The sequence below is a fragment of the Sparus aurata genome, chromosome 8 (assembly GCF_900880675.1).
Source record: "Sparus aurata chromosome 8, fSpaAur1.1, whole genome shotgun sequence".
Classification (NCBI taxonomy): Eukaryota; Metazoa; Chordata; class Actinopteri; order Spariformes; family Sparidae; genus Sparus; species Sparus aurata.
This window is the reverse complement of record NC_044194.1, coordinates 29,749,449-29,758,541: the sequence shown is the minus strand read 5'-3', so window position 1 is coordinate 29,758,541 and position 9,093 is coordinate 29,749,449. Positions and strand designations below refer to the sequence as shown.

Below are 9,093 nucleotides of genomic sequence, written 5' to 3'. Positions count from 1 at the left end.
GGCAGCGATGTTCAGTGGTTCACTGACACCAAACAGATGCAGTTGAGCTCAGAGCACATCAGGGAAAAGGCCACACCTGACAAATTAATGTATATTTTCTTTATTGTTAACACATTTTCAAGTTTTAACAAATGACAAATCAATACAATATAGTCATGATGAAACGATGCCATAAAGTGCAACATAAATTACTGTGCATTTTCTAAAAAGACACCTGATTTACGTAAACATTAGCTATTAGTTTAATATTTTGTCCAAACTCATATCCACCTTTTAATAAATTATTCTACAATTTACCAGAAGCACAAAAATCAGACAGAATATTATAAACCTCACAAAGATATGTTTTATTATAGTTGTAGTACTGTATTTGATTGCATTAGATTGTGTGCCTAATAAAGTGGTTGACACAATATTTTTGTTTCTTTCAATTGAGCCCAAGTAACATTTTTTCACATAAAAATAAGACTTCATTCTTGAGAAAATATACATTTCATTATAAATAGGTTTAAATAAATGCTATCAGTTAATCATAGCATTTTATATTTTCATTTACACTACATTTACATTTAGACCATTTAGTAAATGCTTTTGTCCAAAGTGACTTACAATAAGTACATCTGAAAGAAACCACAACATATCCCTGTAGATAAAGTAAGAAAGAAAAAATAGAAACAATTTTCAAGCCCTCATCTGAGCATAGGAGCTGCTATTTATCAAGACAGCTTCTATTTTTCAAAACTAAAGGAGTCACAAATATTTTTAAAGTGGCTTCATGCTCTTTGAGGAGGAATGGTTGCAAATGCTGCTCTCTGATCAGCCTTTTCAAAGTAAACTTGTACAAGTTTGAATTTTGTTTTCATCCTGGCATCAGGTCCGCCCTTTCCCTGCACAGAAACAGGTTCCTGTCCAGCAGCTGTTCATCCACAATCACATCAGGAATCCATTCTTTGGTTTCAGGGCCTCTGTCAGCCTGTCTCTCATGATCTCCTTGGTTGAGTATACGGGCAGCGTCAGAATAGAGTGACATGTTAGAGACTCAGGGAAGTGCTGATCGTCAGAGCCGCTCAGGACTTGCTTATCGAGAACCTCCATTTTGATCTGGCCCATGCCAAGAATAGGTACCCTCCTATAACCAGTCAGGAACCCTGAGGAACACCCATGGAAAGAAAGTAGGAATCTTACATTACATCTTTGCATCAGCATCATCTGAAAGCTTCTCCTTCAGAGACTTCTGAACCATACAATCAACATCAAAAGTAAGGGTGTGGAGGTAAAGTCGGCAACTGTCCCTTATTAGGACAAGTAACTGGATAGCGGTAGAGTGGGTCCTGTTATCAAAACTTGTGGTCTTTTGTTGTAATGTGGCCCTGTGCCAAATTATAGTTTTAAGCCATTTGGTATATTCATTGATTGAATGCTTACATTGTATATATTCCAATATTAAATATGCAATATGTAAAAATTGGCCACCTGTGAATTCATACTCAAAAACAAACAGGTAGCAACATGCAACATGCTATTAAGTGTAGCTTGCCATGCTGTTAGCAGTCTGGGCACCAGGGAAGTGTTGGCGTATAGGACCTTTGGACCCAGACGGGCTGAGGCCAGGCTAAACATGCTTTGCAACACGACATATTCACGTCATAACATCAAAACTGCTATTCTATCACCTTCTGTTCAAAGTTGTAGTTAAGTGTTTAATGTTTTCAAACTGAATTTGTACATATTGTACCTTTTATTTGGGGTATTACTTAATGCTGTGACTAATGTCATTATATCTGCCATGAGAATATGCTAAATGTGTGGGTTCTACTGTATAATGTGAGATCTGCTAATGTACCTGCAATGTTAACTGTAAGATAAAAAATGTGTTTCCTTATTAAGGGTTTGCCCTCACAACAATAAACCATTACAGTATGATGTTTGTGAAAAGTAACACTGCTCTGCAGGGCAGGAGATAACTGATCCAAAAACTAGTTAATGCTGGTAACTCCAATTACTTCATTATTGGGATTAGTGTAACTGGACCGAGATATCTCTGTAAGGTCACAGCCTCAATAATGTCTGTATTGTGAAATAATAAGGCTGTGAAGAAACACAGGCTTCATATTGTAACATAGATTCAGCCATCACCTGTTATTATCTGTTTCATTTTAACACCACGGAAATCATTTTTAGAATGCCATTTTAAACAGGATAAATTTAACTTGTTTTGGTTAAAGGCTTCTACAATGAAAAGCTTGACATCAGGTACAATACTTACATAGGAAATCTTTCCGCTGGTCTTCAGTCAGTTCATCAAAAACCTCCCAAAACATCTGTATGTTGGGGTGGCCAGCATGATATATACCTCCATAATGTGTATTCTAGTTTAAGTTAAGAAATATAAAGTTAAAATGTTTGAAATGTTAAAATCAAACATGATGATGCAGTAATTAGTCGCAGCGAAAACAAGAGGAGCTTGAGTTTTGGCTTTTACCTGTTTCAGCTTTGCCCAGTTGTAGACATCTTTGCCCACCAGCGCTACCCGCAGCTCCTCCGGCTGAAACAGGTGTGTGACCAGATCTCGGTCACACACCTGGAAGAAGCCTCGCTCAAACTCCTGAAACACGCCCTCCACTGATGTGTTGAAGACGTGATTCACATAGGCATCCACAAACTCCTTCCTGTTAAGAAGATTAAAGTTTCAATGCAACAAACTTTCTCTGACACAGAGCTGATGTGGGTGCAGGTCACATATATCACTACGATTCAATATTTTCAAGTCTTACTTATTTTGTCCTGTCACTGGCTTTTCAGGATTCTGGAGATCAAGTTCAATGTCTGTCCCATCCCAGTTTATCTGTTTATTATATAAAAAAAGAGGCTGGTGATATAACTGCAAAACCTTTGGAGAACTTAACACAGATAAATGAGACAGATTACTGGTGGAGTAAAACACCAACCGAAAAGGACAAGCCCTCTTTGAAATCATCTTCACGGTCCAACACGCCCTGCAGAGTCCTGAAAAAGATACATTAAATTTACTTGCTAACTGAACAGTATTTACAATCTATCGTAACATTTCAGAAGCACAATGTAAAACCATAAATTGGAATTAATAATAAGAAGAATACTCACTTTCCAACACTGCTCAAGTCCTTCATGTCCTCCAGTGTTGGCTGCACGCCGAGTAGCTTCTTGAACAGAGCCAGGGGGAAGGGTAGGTATACGATACTCTGGTTGTACAGGGCCAATCCACACAGAACGCCAAACAGGAAGAACTTTGTCCTCTCCTCTCTTGTTGCCTGAATTGATAAAAGTAGAAAACAATGAAAATCTCAGGCAATTGTTTGAATGTATGTAGTGTTTGTGGATCGTGGAAAGGAAAGGAAAGGACAAATCCATTCATAATATCCTGAGTTCAAAAATATTTTTTCAGTATAAGGATATATATAAGTCTTACTCTGGAGGGGAACCATGCCAGGCTTTCTTTAAACACGAACATCCCAAATTCACGTGATGCTATCTTATGAAACACTTCGTGAAAAAAGTCTCTTCTGTAGACGTCTGTGACTTTCGGGTCCCCATCCAAGTAGACCTGAGAGACAAAAGTTACAATTCTGTTAGATACCTATATGAGGGTAGCTACAAAATAATTTCTCTGCTCTTTAACCAACAGGTCAAATCTAAATACTTACTCGAAGTCGCCACTTGAAGGCACTGTGATGAGTAGCAGCCAGTTGCTCGAAGGTGTCTTGCACAAGTGATGCTCGCCTCAGATTCAGTTCCAAAACTGCGTGCTGTGCAGTATTGATATAAACTGCCAATGTCTTCGATTTCAGATCCATCGCAAATGGGAAGTTACATAGAATAAGGGGCCGCTGATTCTCATCCTGAAAAATTAATATTCAGTGATTTAATTTAGCAAAATGTAGCCTCGATGATCTTAGATTTTTTTAAATGAAAAAAACTATATTAAATATTAAATTATTATTATTATTATTATTATTACTAAATATTTTTTTGTCAGAAGGTTTTTACCACATTTGTCATTGAACGCCAAAGCTGCAGATCCTCCTGGAAAAACATTTCGTTGATCTCCAAACAGAATGTTTTTTCTGGGATTCCCCGACTTCCTGTAATCCTTTTGTTGGCCTTTAAAACACATTTATAAAGTTAATAAGGTGAAAGACTGGTAGGAAACAGAAACCATCCGTAAGAAAGTTGAGTAGGATTCAATTTGGTTTGAAATTTACTGACATTGTACATGTTCAGGAGGACCAGCATCACGTTTTTGACTCCAGAGTCGCGAGGTGTCGGCTGAACAGACAGGATCAGTGAGAGGGCCTGAGTCCACGCCTTAACATGTCTAACCATGGTGGAGCGCGACAGTGAAGACCACCAGTCCACTGAGGAGGACAACATGGAGAAGTGCAGACAGTCAGTGAGCATTTTACAACAGAATACATGTCACAAGTATGGAGTGTGGAGTAAGGGGAAAAAACTATACCATAAAAAATAAATAAAATACAATTAGAAATGATTCACATTAACTAACAAACTTTAGAAATAAGTCCGTGACTTTTGCCATTATTAAAACTATTTGATATTATTTATTGAATGCTGATAAATTAACAATTACATTTTAAAATAGATTTCCAGAATCATTTTAAAATAGATTTCAAGAATTATTTCAAAATAGCAGCAGGACCTTTGATCGGCCAGAGCCCACACATGAGACCTGCCACCACAGAAAAGGGTGGCAGCACCGTGCAACATTACATCTGGCCAACAAACCAGGAAGGGTATTAGTTATTCTTTGTTCTACAGTAGTGGAAACCTTTTGACTGTCAGTCAAATGAGAGCAATATTACATGACCCAATGATTAATGAAGCTTCTCAAACATTCACACTGTTATCTCTCACAGTACCTGTGACCTTGCAGCTTTCAGTAGAGAGTCTTTGTATGGCAGCAGCAAGTGCAAGCGCAAGCTTTGTGCTCTGTTGCCATTTTTGTCTCGGGATCACATGTAGAAGCTCAGTGAGAAGCAGGAAGATCCTTAACCCCTCCACTCCCACTGGTTTCTCATCAAGTGAGGGAATCAACTGCAGAACAGCAGCCTCAACCTGTTGAAAACACATAACTTAATAACTGAGTTTAGAGTAAACTTTGCAACCTTCCTTGTTAATTACTGATCAGATGCCGAACATAGAGAGTCACTTTTCAAGTTTGTACCTCTGCTATGACATCATCCTTCTTCATCAGTTTCTCGAAAGCACATTTTGCAAGTGACAAGTTCAAGCCAGAATACTTCGGTGACGTCTGGAAATGTTTATCTTTGCTATGAGGACAAAAAAATTATATGTAATTGTAATGTCATTCACCGGATACAACGAAGTGAAGATCATACACATGATGGTGTTTACCTTTGGTCAAGGAACCACTGATTCATACAGGAGGCAGAGGAGAACATCTTGTGGATTTCCCTGTGAAGGTTTCTTAGTGTTAGCCAATGACATTGACAAAACAGTTGAAGTAATTCAGAGCCAGTTAAAAGTCATAAAACACTGATCAACAAACCAATTCTATAATGAGAAAATAAAAACTGCTTACTGTTTTATCTTTTTCCATGATTTTGAATCACATGTTGAGGTCCATCTGTCAATCATATCATCAATAGTGTGATGTGCTACATTGTTGACACTGTCAGTGTTTGACTCCCGATGGACTTCCTGAGAAGGAAACAAGAAAGAGTTCATCTGATCAGTTAAAGGTATTATCACACCTCCATCAATTATGGTCTGTGTTGTTAGTATTTGTGTTGGTACCTCAATAGATGTGCAAGTTGCAAATGAACAGTTTCCTCCTGTGTAGAGGTTTGTTATCATGAGACCATTGGTGGTGTCTGAAATAACAATAGAAGATAAGTTAAGCCTCGTCTTTAGCTGCATTGTAACATTTTGATCTTTACATGTGGTATGAAACATTGTGTCCTTTCATTCTTATTATTTCAGCAACTGTGACTCAGTATGGTTGTTGATTGTGACGAAGGCCTGAGGGCTGAAACATCAATTAAACAGAAAAATGCATATGGAGCCAGAGTGTGCAACACTTTTTTCTATTTTCTCCCAGTCCAGTGATCAGCCACCTGGTTTACAACACTGAGTGTGCATTATCATAAAAAATGTTATTTTCACCATGCCATGCTCATGCAGCTATACATCTTTAAACTGGCTTGAGCATGGGAATTTCTAAGCTGTCTTGTATTTGTATTTTAAATACATTACTCTCTAAATAAATTTGACTTGACTTGACTTGTCATTCACTTGAATCATTTGAGAATTGTAGTTACCTTGTGGCAGTTGAACAGGTAGCGGCAGAGACGGATGACTCTCCTCTCCGTGACCCCGCTGGCCGTGTTCATCGCACCCAAAGGAGTAAACCCTCTTGGAGTCCGTTAACGCTAATGTGTGATGTCTGATTGAGAAAACAGTTTAGAACAAAGCATAGTTTAATGGCAACAAAGATGTTTGACAGCATCCAAGCACCCATTTACTAGTCTACAGATAGTGTAATAATGTCTCTATCGTTGAGTCAGTCACACACCTTTCTTGTATCCTTCTGTGATGTTCCCGCATACAACAAAACTCCCTCAAAATGCATATCTATAGCCTGGCATTTAACAGCTATCAGTGTAAAACTGGGTTTGTGTTTGCCATAACTGTTTTCTATGTCATTTGGTTAAATGAAAGCTGTAACACATTTATATAAAACTCCAATCATGCTAAAACTGCGTTGGTAATGAGTAAAACTGGCTCAGAATAATTGCGTAGGTATAAGTTAAAGTTTGTCATTGTACTGTACCGTCCACATGCGATCTTGGTGACTTTTGCCCCCCAGAGCTCTGCAACCAGCCGAGGTCGCAGTTCGTCGCTGAATGAGTTGTGCCCGAGCTGTCCATGTTGACCAGAGCCAAAAGTAAACACGACACCATCCTATAAAAGCAACCAGACAATCATAGTTTAAAGTCCAACTTACCCCGTGAGATGCAAGAAAGTAGTATGTGGTATCTATCATAAAAAGACACTAATTAATAACCGTTTTTAATCTTCCCTCTCCTCACACATGTGTATCATATTCAGTGTCAGTTTACAGTAATTCATATTCAAATATTAACCGATGACACGGATATGATAATGACACAGAGTAGCTCTCCAGCATTAAACCACGCCTGTTGAATTTGGCAGTCAGCGCTTTGAATCCCTAAATAAATGTTTTCGTCTTCAGTGAGATTAGCTCAACTTTGCAGAAACACCTGGGCTTGTGCAGTGTACTCAGAAGTAAACCTTTAAACTGGTATCTGTAAGTTGCACAATCCTTCATTTCGGGGTGTCATTTCTACAACTGTTTGCTTTTCCGGCAATGAAAAGTGGTAGGTTACAACCAGGTGTCTAACCTTGGTCAGAGTGACAGTGTGGTCCTTTCCACAGGAAATATGAACAGTTTTCTTTAAGTTCAGGCACTGAACAGCAGTAGGTGTACGTCTGTCTGTAGAAAAGAAATTAAAAGTCAGCTTTACATGTTAAAGAAATACGTATTTTATTTTAAAAATAGGATAATTTTTACCTGTCCTGTCTCCCAGCCCGAGCTGTCCACAGTCGTTCCTCCCCCAGCCGAACACACCTCCGGACACGGAGAGGGCGAAGCTCTGCTCTCCCCCTGCAGAGACCTGGACCAGAGGGAGCGCCGACAGAGATCGGAGGTGTTGGGGTGAGTCAGTGCGGGTCTGGCTCTTCCCCAGACCCAGCTGGCCTCTGGAGTCCTGGCCCCATGCATACACCTGACCATCTGAGGATAAATCCGCATGACTCTGTGAGCTCAATAGTGATATGTTCAATGCTCTAATCTTCATCCTCAAACACTTTTATTAATGTTGTTTGTTTTTTTGCTATGTCAGTATAGTTAAAATGATCTTGTAGTCATATTTTGCCATCCTGCCTCAATACAAAGCTGAGGCGTGTTTTCCAGCTCATCAACACCAGTTAATAGAATGGTTTACAGAGCCTATACTGTGATCAACTAAATGTACTGGAGAAAGAGGAGCTAATAACAGCTACAGATACATATAAAAAGATTTTAACATTTTCTGTGCTTGTGTCTAATCCCCCGACCCAAGGGCATCCATGACTGTGATAGGAACCAACAGAAACTTGCATTCAGGTGCAATCTACTGTGCTCTACTGTACCTTTGGTCAGGGCAACTGAATGCTGGCTCCCACAAGCAACCTGCCGTACTGATACCTTACACAAAACCTCTGGTGTCCTGAAACAACAGGAAGCAGCACATAAACAACAGACAAATCAAACAAAAAAAATGAACAAACTCACATCATTAAAAAAAAACAACTCATATTTTGCATACCTTGGACTGAAAGGAGTGTGAGTTGGGTCCACACAGAACAGGGTGCCCCTCTCAGACAGCAGTGTGACTGTATCATCAGTACAGCTCACAGCCTGAATCTTCTCCAGACATTTCACATGCTCTGTAAGTACACAGGCCACAGAAACACAGCAGGTGGCAATGGATCAATGAAGCAAACAAGAGTACCTTAATCTAAACCTGAGAAAGAATGAATGAAGTACATGTGTCACACAAAGACAGAAACACCAGGCTGACGCTCACTCTGTTTTCCTCTGGATCTTCTCCCGTCTTTGCTCTCATCCACGCGAATGATGGATGCCTCTCCATCGCTTTTGACAAAGGCGATCGCACTGTGACCTGCTGACAGATCAGCGATGTGGAAACGGAGGTTTAAAAAGTGAACCCGGTCTCCTGTTGGGCTGTCTTTCGACCGAAAGCCCTGCTGACTGTCCTCTCCCCACGAAAACATTTTGCTGAAGTGACTCTGAGAGACCGGGGGCTGACTTATATGACTCGGCTCTGTCAGGCAGAAACGAAACTTAATTCATTAACTGTGCAAACTCCCCAAACATGACGAAGTGAAAACAACACGCCCAGTGAGTCAGCAGGGATATTTGCATTGAAAGGAAAATGAAAGTGAAACTGAAGCTGTTGCATTACTACAGCAGTATTGAGACCAGAGGTG

At 39.6% G+C, this 9,093-nt stretch overlaps 1 protein-coding gene across 1 annotated transcript; it reads right to left on the bottom strand.

Moving 5' to 3' along the window:
- Window positions 1–84: 84 nt before the first annotated feature.
- On the bottom strand, window positions 85–8,913 carry LOC115587358 (probable E3 ubiquitin-protein ligase HERC4). Its single transcript, XM_030427190.1, has 22 exons — window positions 8,670–8,913; window positions 8,409–8,529; window positions 8,233–8,309; window positions 7,613–7,834; window positions 7,443–7,534; window positions 6,851–6,981; window positions 6,339–6,463; window positions 5,815–5,891; window positions 5,600–5,718; window positions 5,413–5,472; window positions 5,222–5,327; window positions 4,917–5,112; window positions 4,246–4,394; window positions 4,027–4,140; window positions 3,684–3,878; window positions 3,449–3,583; window positions 3,124–3,290; window positions 2,949–3,006; window positions 2,775–2,845; window positions 2,483–2,669; window positions 2,267–2,369; window positions 85–1,148 (listed from the first exon to the last, which is right to left on the bottom strand). The coding sequence occupies exons 1-22, from the start codon at window positions 8,875–8,877 to the stop codon at window positions 931–933; spliced, it is 2,931 nt and encodes a 976-aa protein (XP_030283050.1). The 5' UTR covers window positions 8,878–8,913; the 3' UTR covers window positions 85–930.
- Between the last annotated feature and the right edge of the window lie 180 nt (window positions 8,914–9,093).

Bases quoted from the DNA above. Each gene is read 5' to 3' on its own strand.
- LOC115587358 (XM_030427190.1), bottom strand. From the start codon at position 8,877: ATGTTTTCGTGGGGAGAGGACAGTCAGCAGGGCTTTCGGTCGAAAGAC. The intron at 6,982-7,442 runs GTTAGACACCTG...TTGCTTTTATAG, and splicing joins ACACTGTCACTCTGACCAAG to GATGGTGTCGTGTTTACTTT. The intron at 3,007-3,123 runs GTGAGTATTCTT...TATCTTTTTCAG, and splicing joins GACTTGAGCAGTGTTGGAAA to GACTCTGCAGGGCGTGTTGG.